Source organism: Meles meles, chromosome 6, assembly GCF_922984935.1.
Source record: "Meles meles chromosome 6, mMelMel3.1 paternal haplotype, whole genome shotgun sequence".
Lineage (NCBI taxonomy): Eukaryota > Metazoa > Chordata > Mammalia > Carnivora > Mustelidae > Meles > Meles meles.
Genome location: NC_060071.1, coordinates 38,383,704 through 38,399,637, shown reverse-complemented (window position 1 = coordinate 38,399,637; position 15,934 = coordinate 38,383,704). Strand labels below are relative to the sequence as shown.

Below are 15,934 nucleotides of genomic sequence, written 5' to 3'. Positions count from 1 at the left end.
CTTATTTGTGTGTGTGTGTGTGTGTATTTTTTTCTTTCTTTAAAATTTTGGGAGGTAGTTTCTTCTAAGAGACCAAAATACACCCAAAATCAAGTGTGTGGCTCTGTTATATTCAGCAGTCTAATATATATATAAAATTTTTTTTAAACTTCTTTTTACCCCCTATTTTCTCCCCCATGATTTGGGGTCTCTTCTGATTTGGTTAAGGCACATTTTTCTGGGGTCTTTGCCACTACTTTAGTATTTTGTTCTCTCATTCATATATTCTTATCTGGATAAAATGACAAGGTAGAAAAACTCACCACAGGGGGAAAAAAAAAAAAAACAAAACAAGAGGCAGAACCGAAGGCTAAGGACCTAATCAATAGAGGCATTGGTAATATGTCAGATCTAGAGTTCAGAATGACAGTTCTCAAGGTGCTAGCTGGGCTTGAAAGAGGCATGGAAGATATTAGAGAAACCTTGTCTGGAGAAATAAAAGCCCTTTCTGGAGAAATAAAAGACCTAAAATCTAATCAAGCTGAAATAAAAAAAGCTATTAATGAGGTGCAATAAAAAATGGAGGCTCTAACTGCTAGGATAAAGAAGGCAGAAGAGAGAATTAGTGATAGAGAAGATAGGAGAATAAAGAAGCTGAGAAAAAGAGAGACAACTACTGGAACACGAGGGGAGAATTTGAGAGATAAGTGATACCGTAAGATGAAACAATATTAGAATAATTGGGATTCCAGAAGAATAAAGAGAGAGGGGGCAGAAGGTATACTGGAGTGAATTATTGTAGAGAATTTCCCTAATAAAAAAAAAAAATCAATATGATGTTTACAAGAAACTCATTTTAGACCCAAAGACACCTCCAGATTTAAAGTGAGGGGGTGGAAAACAATTTACCATGCTAATGGACATTCAAAGAAAGCTGGGGTGGCAATCTTTATATCACATAAATTAGATTTTAAGCCAAAGACTATAATAAGAGATGAGGAAAGACATATCATACTCAAAGGGTCTGTCCAACAAGAAGATCTAACAATTTTAAATATCTATGCCCCTAACATGAAAGAAGCCAACTACATAAACCAATTAACAAAATCCAAGAAGCACATTGACAATAATACAATAATAATAGGGGACTTTAACACCCCCTCACCAAAATGGTCATCCAAGCAAAAGATCAACAAGGAAATAAAGGCCTAAGTGACACACTGGACAACATGGACATCACAGATATATTAGGAACATTCCATCCCAAAGCAACAGAATACACATTCCTCTCTAGTGTACATGGAACATTCTCCAGAATAGATCACATCCTGGGTCACTAATCAGGAGTCAATTGGCATGAAAAGATTGGGGTCATTCCCTGCATATTTTCAGACCACAATGCTCTGAAGCTAGAACTTAATCACAAGAGGAAATTTGGAAAGAACCCAAATAGATGGAGGCTAAAGAGAATCCTACTAAAGAGTTAATGGGTCAACCAGGAAATTAAAGAAGAATTGAAAAAAATTCATGGAAACAAATAATAATGAAAAAACAACTGTTCAAAATCTGTGGGACCCAGCAAAGGCAGTCCTGAGAGGAAAATATATAGCGATACAAACTTTTCTCAAGAAACAAGAAAGGTCTCAACAACCTAACCCTACACCTAAAGGAGCTGGAGAAAGAACAGCAAAGAAAGCCTAAACCCAGCAGGAGAAGAGAAATAATAAAGATCAGAGCAGAAATCACTGAAATAGAAACCAAAAAAAAAAAAAAAAAAAAAAAAAAAAAAAAAAAAAACCAATAGAACAAATCAATGAAACTAGGAGCTGGTTCTTTGAAAGAATTAATAAGATTGATAAACCCCTGGCCGGACTCATCAAAAAGAAAAGAGAAAGGACCCAAATAAATAAAATCATGAATGAAAGAGGAGAGATCACAATCAACACTAAAGAAATACAAACAATTATAAGAACATGTTATGAGCAACTCTACACCAGCAAATTTGACAATTTGGAAGAAATGGATTCATTCCTAGAGACATATAAACTACCACAAGTGAACCAGGATGAAATAGAAAACCTGAACAGGCCCATAACCAGTAAGGAGATTGAAACAGTCATCAACAATCTCCCAACAAACAAAAGAGCCCAGGGACAGATGGCTTTCCAGGGGAATTCTACTAAGAATTTAAAGAAAAATTAATTCCTATCTCCTGAAACTGTTCCAAGAAATAGAAATGGAAGACTTCCAAACTCATGTTATGAGGCCAGCATTACCTTAATCCCAAAACCAGACAAAGACCCCATCAAAAAAGAGAATTACAGACCAATATCCTAGATGAACACAGATGAGAAAATTCTCAACAAAATAATAGCCAATAGGATCCAACAGTACATTAAAAGCATTATTCACCACGACTAAGTGGGATTTATTCCAGGGCTGCAAGGTTGGTTCAACATCCACAAATCAATCAATGTGATACAATACATTAATACAAGAAAGAACAAGAACCACATGATACTCTAAATAGATGCTAAAAAAGCATTTGACAAAGTACAGCATCCCTTTGTGATCAAAACTCTTCAAAGTGTAGGGATAGAGGGCACATACCTCAATATCATCAAAGCCATCTATGAAAAACCCACAGCAACTATCATTCTCAATGAAGAAAAACTGAGAGCTTTTCTGCTAAGGTCAGGAACACGGCAGGGATGTCCATTATCACTACCGCTATTCAGCAGAGTACTAGAAGTCCTAGCCTCAGCAATCAGACAACAAAAAGAAATTAAAGGCATCCAAATTGGCAAAGAAGTCAAACTATCACTCTCTGAAGATGATATGATACTTTCTGTGGAAAACCCAAAAGACTCCACTCCAAATCTGCTAAAACTTGTACATGAATTCAGTAAAGTGTCAGAATATAAAATCAATACACAGAAATCAGTTGCATTTCCACACACCAAAAACAAGACAGAAGAAAGAGAAATTAAGGAATCCATTTGAAATCCATTAAGAAATTAAGGAATACATTTACAATTGTACCCAAAACCATAAGATACCTAGGAATAAACCTAACCAAAGTGGCAAAGAATATATACTCAGAAAACTCTAAAGTACTCATGAAAGAAATTGAGGAAGACACAAAGAAATGGAAAAATGTTCCATGCTCATGGATTGGAAGAACAAATATTGTGAAAATGTCTATGCTACCTAAAGCAATCTACACATTTAATGCAATCCCTATCAAAATCCCATCCATTGTTTTTCAAAGAAATGGAACAAATAATCCTAAAATTTATATGGAACCAGAAAAGACCTCGAATAGCCAGAGGAATGTTGGAAAAGAAAGCCAAAGTTGGTGACATCACAATTCCAGACTTCAAGTTCTATTACGAAGCTGTCATTATGAAGACAGTATGGTTCTGGCTCAAAAACAATCACATAGATCAATAGAACAGAATAGAGAGCCCAGAAATAGACCCTCAACTCTATGGTCAACTAATCTTCAACAAAGTAGGAAAGAATATCCAATGGAAAAAAGACAGTCTCTTCAACAAATGGTGTTGGGGAACATTGGACAGCCACATGCAGAAAATTGAAAGTGGACCATTTCCTTACACAATACACAAAAATAGACTCAAAATGGATGAAAGACCTCAATGTGAGACAGGAATCCATCAAAATCATTGAGGGGATCACAGATAGCAACCTCTTCGACCTCAGCCACAGCAACTTCTTCCTAGAAGCATGGCCAAAGACAAGGAAGGGAAGCAAGGACAAAAATGAACTATTGGGACTTCATGAAGATCAAAAGCTTTTGCACAGCAAAGGAAACAGTCAACAAAACCAAAAGACAACTGACAGAATGGGAGAAGATATTTGCAAATGACATATCAGATAAAGGGCCAGTATCCAAAATCTATGAAGAACTTATCAAACTCAACACCCAAAGAACCAGTAATCTAATCAAGAAATGGACAGAGGACATGAACAGACATTTTTGCAAAGAAGACATCCAGATGGCCAAGAGACACATGAAAAAGTGCTCCATATCACTTGGCATCAGGGAAATACAAATCAAAACCACAGTGAGATACCACCTCACGCCAGTCAGAATAGCTAAAATTAACAAGTCAGGAAATGACAGATACTGGCGAGGATGTGGAGAAAAGGGAACCCTCCTACATTCTTGGTGGGAATGCAAGCTGGTGAAGCTACTCTGGAAAACAGCATGGAGATTCCTCAAAATGTTGAAAATAGAGCTACCCTACAACCCAGCATTTGCACTACTGGGTATGTACCCTAAAGATACAAATGTAGTGATCTGAAGGGGCACGTGGACCCCAATGTTTATAGCAACAATGTCCACAGTAGCCAAACTATGGAAAGAACCTAGATGTCCATCAACAGATGAATGGATAAAGAAGATGTGGTGTGTGTATATATATATATATATATATATATATATATATATATATACACGATGGAATACTATGCAGCCATCAAAAGAAATGAAATCTTGCCATTCGCAATGACGTGGATGGAACTAGAGGGTATTATGCAGAGCAAAATAAGTCAATCAGAGAAAGACAATTATCATATGATCTCCCTGATATGAAGAATTTGAGAGGCAACGTGGGGGAGTTGGGGGGTAGGGAAGGGAAAAATGAAATAAGATGGGATCGGGAGGGAGACAAACCATAAGAGACTCTTAATCTCACAAAACAAACTGAGGATTGCTGGGGGTTGGTGGTGTAGGGAGAGGGTGGTTGGGTTATGGACATTGGGGAGGGTATGTGCTATGGTGAGTGCTGTGAAATGTGTAAACCTGGCGATTCACAGACCTGTACCTCTGGTGCTAATAATACATTATATGTTAATAAAAATTTTAAAAAATTTTTTAAATCATTAAAAAATGAAAATGAATATGGCTGTTCACTAAATGACTTGAAGAAATCGCTTTCTTTATATTATTTTGTTAACTCATCTGTGCATGCTCATGTGAATTAGAAACTGGTCAAAATCAATTCTTATGACCTGATTTGCTTTGCATAAAATGAAATCAGCCAGCAACCCAGAAGGAAGGATCAACAAAGATCTAACCCTTCGTGGGAAGATGGGTTAAAAATGGCCTCTTGATGTTGATGATATTACCCAAAATGACGGCAGCTGTTCAGAAGATACACACATACTCAACACATATACCATTACCCCGGGAAGATGAAGCAGAAAGAAGAGAAACATGGCTTTTACTTCAGAACTGTAGGGAATGAAGCTCCAGACAGGATCACTGACTGGCCTTGTTCTAACTCCAGCAGAACGAAGACTGGCCTGTATCTTAGCTCCTCAAAGAGCCTCCCCCATCTCAGAGAAACCTTTTAGCCCAGTATCTAGTGCATAACCATGTTTTTCTTGGAAGGAACAAAGGCTGGCTTAAATGTGTAGATATTAAATATTTATTTGCAAGGACTTCAAAAATTTCCTCCACCCACGTTTCTCATGTTAAGGAGGAAGCCGAACAGTGCTTTGGCATTCTCCAGTGGCACCTTCTCCAAGTCCAAGGACATCTGGACACTGCTGTGTCACGCTCCTGGGAAGGAATGAATCACCTGAGAGTGACAGACTGTTTCCTCTGGAAAAAGACCAAACTTACCCAAATAGTTGTTGCTCTTGTGCATCTCGGTGATGTTGATTTTGGTGGCTCCTTGGGGGATCTCGACCACGCGGTGGTAGCCCAGGCTGGTAAGGGCGTGCTTGAACACGCCCGACACAACCTGACAGCCTGTGTTGTCGCCGCCGCACACCCCGCATTTGTCCACCACCTTGTCTGAGCCCAGGTAGTCGTCACAGCCAATGCTCTGCAGAGAGGTGGAAAACAAAAGACTCTTGGAGCACATCACAGGAGTATGGGGGGAGACGGAGAGAGTGGGGAATGGAAGATCTTTTGGTGGGTCTTGAACTGACCTCCCTCCTGCCCCCCATTCAGCTCCTACGGTGTCCAAGTGCATTCTTCCCTCACTTGACAGAGTCACAAAGCACCCACTCTGGGCAAGGAACTTCTTCTCAAGGCATGTGGGAAACGCACACTCTGGGAGCAGGGGGGAGGCCATAGACAGTAAAATAAGACACATGAATCAAACAGTATGCTTGGGGGTGGAAAATGATAAGGAGAAAAATAATGGAGAGAGAAGGCATAGGGACAGCGTGGGGACTGGTCACTTGTTTACTGGACACTTGTTGGCTGGACAGTGAATTTGTCCTGAAAATCCATCCCCCTTGCTGGATTCAGAGAAGAGACCATCCAAGATTTTTTTTTTAAGATTTTATTTATGTATTTGAGAGAGAGCATGAGCAGGGGGAGTGGCAGAGGGAGAAGCAGACTCCCCACGGAGCAGGGAACCCGACTCAGGGTTCATTACTGGGACCCTGGGATCATGCCCTGAGCCAAAGGCAGATGCTTAACTGACTGAGCCACCCAGATGCCCCCCATATGGGATTTTTATATAAAGTTCTTTGGGACCATGATAAGTACTGTATCTACAATTGGGGTTTGTCCCCAAGTCCTCTGTTCTAAATGACAGACTGTATAATCGCTTAGCAAAGGACCCTCAGAAGTGGTACTCACAGGCCCAGTGTCTTAGGAAATTAAAACAAATTTGTTGAGATCTGGGTCTCCACTGGTCACTGGAGCTCTGAAGAGGCAGGAGCAGCAGTATTTTGCTTGGCACCCCCAATGCATTTTTCCCAGGGGTAAGGGGGGAAGGGAGCCAATGGCCAGATGATCCACATATAAATAAATAAAGGGCTGATCCTTGTTCAGACAGGCCTATCAGCATTTAAAGGAGCTCCACTGACCTTCCTCCAAAAAAGATTCTTCCCATTACTCATTCTAAGACCTTTTAGCTTTATCATTCCCCTCCCTGTTCATGTTTTCTGTTGGAACGATTTTTTTTTTTTTGCATGAAAAAAAAAAACTAAACCTTGGAACAAAGTGCAAGATCATTATCTTTATGCCATCCTTTCCCACTTCTGGAGCTGATTCCATAAGGGCTCGCGATCATGCTTTCTGAAACTAAAATTTGGACGTGTGGTCTGAGCAAAGAATTCCATCACGTTTCTACGGACAGATGGAAGGGAGCAGACGATAGCTTGGACAATGAAGTACTGGGATGACAGAATCAGTTCACTGGGCTCTGGGGATCAAGAATGACACTTGAAGTAAGGATGGGATTCTAAAACTTGAGACACATGTTTGCTAAATCACAGGCTTGTGTTGGTTCTCGAATTCTAAGAGCAATCATCAAACCACATCTCAGGGGCAAAGTGGTCATCGAACCATTCAAAATCCACTTTTGGTTTTGTGAAATATCCTTGGGTCTGTTCCTGTGGGCCCTACAGGTCAAATACTATATGCAGAGTCAAATCAGAGGGGGTTCAGGCTTTCCCCTCCAACATCACACTTGACTGACATCTTTCTATAGGCACTATACCTCTACATTATTACTTCCATATTCCTGAGGGCACTTTAGTTCCTCGGTAATAACTGGTCTCTTCACAAATAGCTTCTCTGTAAAACATTATTTCTGACAATAACAGAACATCATCTCAGTATGTTCACCCACATCCAATTAACCTTTCAAAATGCCATGTTTGCTATGTATTTCCCCTCCCTCAACTATTTCTTGCCCCTGCTCCATGGACATTTTAGTAGAAAAATAAGGAAAATGTTTTCCATGCATGATTTCCATCCCTGACCCCTTGGGTTCTCCTTGGCTTTGAAAGAAAGCAAGAAATAAACAAAACACATTTCCAAAGCAAGAGTCTCACCAAATTAAGGACATGCCTCTGATTGTCCCTGATGGGGCAGATGGAGAGAAAAGTGGGTCGGCACACAGTCCCTGTCCTGTCTAGCAAAGCCTCACCCTCCTTCCTTTGCATTCCTGCTACCCGTGGACTTAGTTTGTCCCAGACTGAGCCCATCCTCGTGGGGCACTCCAGTAAAGGAAATGCTGTGCACAAGGCATGAGGTAGGAATGAACACGCAGGAAGTAGGAAAGCATGTTCGCGGAATGACATGGCTCCAATGTAGGGTTGCTGGGAGGGATGAAATCAGGCTGGAGAATTCAGCTAAAGTGTTTAAGAATCTTGGTTTCCACGATGAAGAATGAGAATTTTATCTGGCGGCATCAGCAATAACCACTGGATGTCTCAAAAAAGTGAGGGCCATGCTCGGATTTGTTTTCCGCGTGATAGCTTTGGCTGCTGTGGAGAGGGCCCCAGAGTGGGAGAACAGATAAGCTAGTGAGTCTCTCTCATCTAAAGAGAGTGTCGGGGATATTTCAAGGACAAATGAGAGCCGTCGAAGACTAGGATGGACATCCCATGAAACCTCAGCCCCCAGCCCAGTTAGAATGAGATGATCATAAGGTTGGCATCAGACAACCACAGCTAGGCTAAATGCCATTTAATCTTGTAAAACAGGTATTACAGTAAAATGCTCTGCACAGTTCCACGAATGCTACCCCACAGGCCAGGTTTCCTGCGTAGCACAGCCTCTCTGGAGGAATCGAGACATGGGGCGGGAGGCTGTAGCAGTTTTTCCTGACTGACATCCAGATGGCCTGGAGGTTGGCTTCCGTGAAGCCTGCAGCCTCACAAGTGCGGCCAAGAACTAAAGGTGACATCCTGTTTTCTCAGGGCTGGATGGTGGCTTCCTTCTGGGGGTCAGTGCGGAAGACATCTCCACCACCATCCAGACCTTTCAGGGGACAACGCCCAGAAATGAATCGGGCCGGAATTCTGGCTTGCACCTTAGGAAGCTGGTCAGTTGGTCTCTGATGGGGATGACTTAAAAATGCTGGTCTGTGTCTCCAAACTCAGAGGTGCCACCCAAGTGCCATCCATAGAGGCTTCAAGTGGGCACTCGAGTCAGCTGGACCCAGGTTTTGTGCTGGCTTGGCCACTTTGCAGTGCTAATCTTTGGATGTGTTAATTAGCCATCCCGAGCCTTTGGTGTTTTGTTGCTGGGGGTGGTATGTGTCTGTCTCACAGCAATGCTGGGGGACCATTAGGTAAACATAGAAGGCAACTAGCAAAATACCAGAATAGGGTGATTTCTCAGAAAACATGGGGTTTTGTTATTTATTGTCTTCCTACACTGGGTTTCATCAGTAATCTATCTATTTTCAAGTAAATTCCATCATCATGTAACCACAGACCCACTTCTATTTCTAGAACACTCTCTAGTACCTCCCAGTTGCAGACATTCTCTTCTTCATTTGGAGAAAGTCAGAAAAATCCAAAGATCTAAGAAAAAAAGTCACCCTTCCCCATAAAGGTAAGGGACGTTGCGTGGCCCCTTTACCCTCACTGTTCCAACAGCGCCAAGTGAAAAGGGACAGGATGACATCTGCTCCTTGATCTACCTTTATTTCATGTTTATTATTTTTTTTTACCATGTACTGTGGTTCCAAAGAGATATTTCCTGCTGTTACAAAGGCAACTGGACAACTATCAGACATCCTTAGTATTCTTCCAGCGATTTCTACAACATGTTGTAGGAAAATTTTACAAGTTGCAAGCCATCACAAGAGAAATTGCTCAAGAATTACTCCCAATTGTGTGCCAAATTAACCTAAATGAAATTTCCTGAGGGAAATGAGCCATCTGCATGACGTGTCTGGTGGTGGAGTTCACTGGGAGGAGGCCTCCATACGTCCTGGCAGGGTAGGCGGGTGCCAGGCCTGCAGATAGTACGGCTTCTGATTCCTTGATGGGAAGCAGATGTTTCTGTGTGTGCTCAGTAAACACACCAGATATGGCAACCCCAACTGGTTGGCTAGATGACGCAGACAGGTAACAAGATGTGTCTTAATAATTGTGCTGTCACAACAGGGTGGGGGAATGTTAAAATGATAAGTAGCTAACACCATTTACTTTTATTTGTAGTAAGCTAATTTGTGGGAAGACATACAGATGCCAGAACTTTTATTCATGACATTCTGTTGAAAGAAGTCCTTTGCATAAGGATAAATCTCTCTCTCTTATTACTATTAGGAATGGACATCAATACTACCTTCCTGGAAAGCCATTTGGTAATATATACTATGTGACCCCAATTCTTCTATGAATTTTATGCTAAGGAAGTGATAAGAAAGTAGGCCAATGATTTCTGTAGGAAGCAGCTCATCACAGTTGTTATTATCAATTTAAAAAATCAGAAATATTGTAAGTGTCCAACATAGAAAAACAGTTAAACAATATATAGAAATTCTCTGGGAAAGGCTGGAAGGGTCTTTCTCCCATTGTCATTCTCATTAAAATCTGCCAGCACTTATGCCTGCCTGATTGGCCTTCAGTATCATTCAGGAAATATTTCCCGAGGCAACCCCTACTATGTGCCAATAAGTTGTAGACAAGGAGATATGAGGGTAAAACAAACATGATTCCTACTTATGGTCTAAATCAGTGGTTGGCACATGACAGACCATGGGCCAAATCTGGCCCACAACGTGTTTTTGTAAATAAAGTTTTATTAGAACACAAACCTGCCCATTTATTTACTTATTGTCTAGGGCTGCTTTTGTGCTGTAACAGCAGGGTTGAATGGTTGCAACAGAGATAGTATGGCCTCCAGCGCCCAAGATATTTATGATCTGGTGCTGTATAGAAAAAGTACCAACCTCTGGACTAAATCGGAAGGTGGACATGATCCCATGATACAGTACAGTATATCAAGGCGGGAGGGAGATGTACAGAGCCCTGTGTGGCCAAGACTGAGGCTCAGGCTGAAGCTTCCAGATTTACCTCTGCTTGCCCTCACCTATTTCCTATACGTCACCCACTTGACTTCTCCCAATCTGTCTCAACCCTAAAACAGCAGGCAAAGAGCTGCCATCTTCTACCTCAGTAGTCAAGTGTTGTTGTCGTTGTTTTAAGCAGAAGAAATATACTTCTCAAACAAAACCTCATGCAGAAATGCAGGACTCCAACATACAAAATGAGATAGCATCTCACCTTCCGACCTTCTCCCTCATCCACGGTTTCTCAACCATCGCTCTAGGGACATTTTGGGTCAGAGAGTTCCCAGGTGTGGGGCCTGCCTTCCACACTGTAGGATGGTTGGTGACACCCCTGGCTTCTGGATGCCAGTGGCATTTCTCCCCTCAGTGGGACAAATGAAAATGTATCTAGACATTGCCACATGTCCCTGTAGTAAAAGAGTCACCTCCAACTGATTGAGAATCACCACTCTAGCATAATTCATAGCTCATGGGACACCAGAGAAGAGCATGATAGATCCCCCAGAAAGCATCAGAACAATGGAAGTTCCACAGAAGCACCAAACAGCACTCCGTCCATGTCAGAATCTAATGAACAAAGAATATTCATTATCCAGTTTTTAAAAAACCATTTCCACACTGCAATCAAACTAACCAGTATCCTAGGGCTCTTCAAGCTTGCCATCTGGCTTAATTTTAGTGTAAGCAGGATTACATACTGGAAAGAGCATGGTGCCTAATATGCAGTAGGTACGAAATAAGCGTCGAATGAAAGAGTAGCTGGTTGAGGCATCAAGAGATCAAAGTTACAGGACCAATTTTCTCCCTCAACTGGTCCTCTCTAAGGTGTCTTCTGGTGCTGACCTGTTTCTGAAAAAGAGAGGTACAGCCCCGATGTGAGGAATCCTGCCACGTCTAAATTCAGAGGAATTTGCAGTATGTCGACAAAATTAAATTAGAAACAGGAATCCATGGGAAACAAACTGACACTGTCATTCATTTAAAGAGAAGAAACGGTCCATGGGATGAAAGATATTTTGGCTTCCCTAATGAAGGCAATTGTGAAACTAGTGATCTGGTTTTAATCAGGCTTATGGTTGTCGGTTTTCAGTACCTTATCCTGTTTCATTAGAGAATAGCACCTTTACCCAGTGACTTCAGTGGAAGAAAATGTTGGCGCTCTTGTCGGATAAAGTTGGGTGAGAATCAGCTGCGGTGATGTTTACTAATCTGATGAAAGAAGCCCGGAGAGGAAAACACTTCACATGCTGTAAGAGAGTTACCTCCCTCGTTGCCATGAGGGTCGTCTTTCTGTGGAGAGTAGGGGTGCTCCAAACTAGAAAATACCAATGCTTCACTTTCATAGTCTTCTTCCAGGTGGCTTAAAATGAATTCATTCATTAAATGAATAATGACAATGACAACCGCTTTTATTATAAAAATAAGGTATATATATTTTTGCACCAAATAGTAGAAACCTCTAGACTCCCCTTTTACTTTTTTTTATGATTTTATTTACTTTGTCAGAGAGACAGAACAAGAAAGAGAGAGCACAAGAGCACAAGCAGGGGGAGAGGCAGGCAGAGGGACAAGCAGGCCCCCTGCTGAGCAAGGAGCCCGACAGGGGACTCGATACCAGGACCCTGGGATCATGACGGGTCCTGGGATCATGACCTGAGCCAAAGGCAGACACTTAACCAACTGAGCCACCCAGGCGCCCCTCCGCCTTACTCTTTAAAATGTAAGGCTGTATGGTAAATTCTCTGTTTAAAAAGAATTCTGTTTAAAATACTTGGTCAGAACAAACACATTAAAAAAGTTCAACATCACTCAGCACCAGGGAAATGCAAGTCAAATCCACAGTGAGATACCACCTCACACCAGTCAGAATGGCTAAATTTAACAATGGCTAAATGGCTAAAAGTAACAAGTCAGGAAATGGCAGATGCTGGCGAGGATGTGGAGAAAGGGGAACCCTCCTACACTGTTGATGGGAATGCAAGCTGGTGCAGCCTCTCTGGAAAACAGCATGGGGGTTCCTCAAAAAGTTAAAAGTAGAGCTGCCCTATGACCCAGCAATAGCTCTACTGGGTATTTACCCTAAAGATACAAATGTAGTGATCCAAAGGGGTACGTGCACCCCGATGTTTATAGCAGCAATGTCCACAATAGCCAAACTATGGAAAGAACCAGATGTCCATAGACAGATAAATGGATAAAAAAGATGTGGTTCATATATACAACGGAATTTTACTCAGCCAACAGAAAAATGAAATCTTGCCATCTGCAACAATGCGGATGGAACTAGAGGGTATTATGCTAAGCGAAATAAGTCAATCAGAGAAATACAATTACCATATGATCTCACTGATATGTGGAATTTAAGAAACAAAACAGAGGATCATAGGGGAAGAGAGGAGAAAAAAACAAGACCAAACCAGAGAGGGAGACAAACCATAAGAGACTCTTAATCGTAGGAAACAAACCGAGGGTTGCTGGAGGGGAGGGGAGGGGGTAACTGGGTGATGGGCATTAATGAGGGCACATGATGTAATGAGCAGTGGGTGTTACATAGACCGATGAATCACTGAACTCTACCTCTGAAACCAATAATACATTATATGTTAATTAGTTGAATCTAAATTTTAAAAAATGGAAAAAAAAGAAAAGTGATTCAAAACAATCAAACTTAAAAAAATAAACTGTATATATATTTAGAAAAAAAAGTGAAATACTTGGTCAGATTGTATGGAAACTCTATAGGGCCTCAAGAGGGGCCCATACCATGTGGGGCAGGTCTGTCAGATACTGTGGCTTGGGGTGGCCAAGGGGTCAGGACTAGGAAGTTTCCTGAAGAAAGGAGCATTCTTTAAGGTGAAGTTCTGCATTCTGTAAGGTGAAGTTCTGGAAGCAAGTATTGGCAAAAAGGCAACGGTGAGTTGGGTTGATGACTGTGTCCTAGGATGGAGGCTATTGGCACCCTGGTCTCATTTCTACGGCCGTCTGGGCTCAGGCAGCCTGAGTCTACAGGTGTGGGTCCAACCAGAAGGCTCTCAGAGGACTGCGGGTGAATCCAGCAGCCACCAGAAGGCAATGAGGGAGACTCTTGTTTGCATCCTTGTCATTTCCTTGACACAGAGTGTCTCCGCAAATGTGCCTGTTCGCATCTCTCTCCACAAGATGGCACCTAGAAGCCTTGGTGAAAGGGTACTCACCTAAGCAACTAAGTTTAGGCATAGGAGACAGTGGTTGAACATTTAAAGGATGATTGTTGAGAAACACCGGAAGGGCCAGCTCAGCAATTCAGGCTGATTGCATATTGATGGTTGTTACAATAGGACTTTCGCTTCTCAAAACATTTTTGTGGAGCATTTAAAAATGTCAGTGAACTATTCAGGCCTTTTATTATCTGATTGTTCATGACAATGCTTAGAAATCTGCATGAATGCTTTAAACATTGGGAGTTAATGGGCTTCTGGATGCCACTGGATGATCTCCAGGGATGGCTGAGAAGACTGGCTGGCTGGGGAGATGAAGAGGGAAAAATTCGGGGGCTTGAGTCCCAAGGCTGTGGAGTCAGGAACAGCATACTGAAATGCTGTTTTCAGGAGAGGTTTAGCAGACAGGCTGTGGAGTCAGGAACAGCATACTGAAATGCTGTTTTCAGGAGAGGTTTAGCAGACACAGGCGTGGAATGGAGATGGAGAGGCTGGAGGATGAGAAGCACAAAGACAACGACATTTGGATGGGCACAGACAGAAGGTGACCTGGATGGAGAGAGGGATTAGAACGCAGGGCAAAGGCAGACGGACAATGCTATGTTGTGGGCACAGCCAATGGACTATTCTACTGAAGGATGCTCTGTTGAAGGTGAAGAAGGGAAGACTTCCAGGTCCATGGAGTGGAAACCTGGAAGACTAGAAATGTTGCCTATTTCAGGCAGAAGCCTTACAGATGCTGTGGGGGATGGGGTGGGAGGTGTGCAGACCCATGATGGAGTTATCTCAGAGCCAGGATCTTGATCATTACTTCGTTCACTGGATTTGGTCATATTAATTCTCTCTCTTTGGGTGGAACTTTCCTCTAACACCCTAAACATTTTCGTTTTAGCTTTTTGGATGGAAATCCTTCCAAAGTATATATATTTGTTTCTCCTCTGTCTCACTTTTTTTAAAAAAATCAAGAATAATAAACATTATTTGATCTTTTCTAGACCCTCGTTACTCAAGGTATAGTCCATGGACCAGCAAGCACAGGCATCAGGTAAGAGCTTGTTAGAAATCCTGGCCGCCATCCCAGGCTTCCTGAAATTGAAATTTGAGAGCACCCTTAAAATTGAAATAGAGCAGCACCCTTAGGTGATTCCTGGGATTCTCTGGCTTTGGGGGTCGCTCTTCGTTTACTCCATGTTCTTTTTAGTCTTCTCAGGTTGCACACCAACCCCTAAGTGACAGCCAACTCTCCCATCCAGGCAAAACAAAGACAGTGTGACATTACTACCCTTTTGGTTACAAACTGGAAAAAATGCCTTCGGAGAGCTTTTCCCTGTGAAATTTTTAAGGGTGGGGGGTTGGGGTGCAGGTAAGACACACATTCACACACGGTCTCCAGAGAATTCCAGGGTTGCACAGCAGGAGAGGCTCTGGGCCTCCTGCTTCTTGCCTCATAGATGAAGAACCAAGTCCTGGGAGGGGAAGTGATGTCTCCTGGGCTGCAGAAAGAGGACTTCATGCTAGGGACTCCTTCTCATAGGAGTCCCTGTGATGGGACTGCGATGGCCCCCAGCTCCTTCTGATGCAGAGTTTTCTTGTCTCCTCCCCTCAAATCGTCCCTCTTCTTTCCTTTTGCTTATTATGTCCCCATAACCATGTGAAAATGCTTTCATCTACCAACTAGAAGAGCAACTGCTTTTAACAAATGGTCTTTGTGGGGCGCCTGGGTGGCTCAGTGGGCGCCTTCGGCTCAGGTCATGATCTTAGGGTCCTGAGATCGAGCCCCGCATCAGGTTCTCAGCTCAGCGGGGAGCCTGTTTCCTCCTCTCTCTCTGCCTGCCTCTCTGCCTACTTGTGATCTCTGTCTATCAAATAAATTAAAAAAATCTTTAAAAAAATGGTCTTTGCACGGAGGACATTGGGAGATGGAGAGAAGAAAGTTGAGGGAAATTGGAAGGGGAG

General features: G+C 42.3%; 1 protein-coding gene across 2 annotated transcripts in view; it reads right to left on the bottom strand.

The window, feature by feature from the left end:
• Positions 1–15,934, bottom strand: part of THSD4 (thrombospondin type 1 domain containing 4) — a 564,181-nt gene that overhangs the window by 100,923 nt on the left and 447,324 nt on the right. For both annotated transcript variants that reach the window (XM_046009651.1, XM_046009652.1), the window contains one exon: positions 5,633–5,837. In XM_046009651.1, the coding sequence (XP_045865607.1) occupies positions 5,633–5,837 (205 nt within the window). The remainder of the gene's footprint in view (positions 1–5,632; positions 5,838–15,934) is intronic.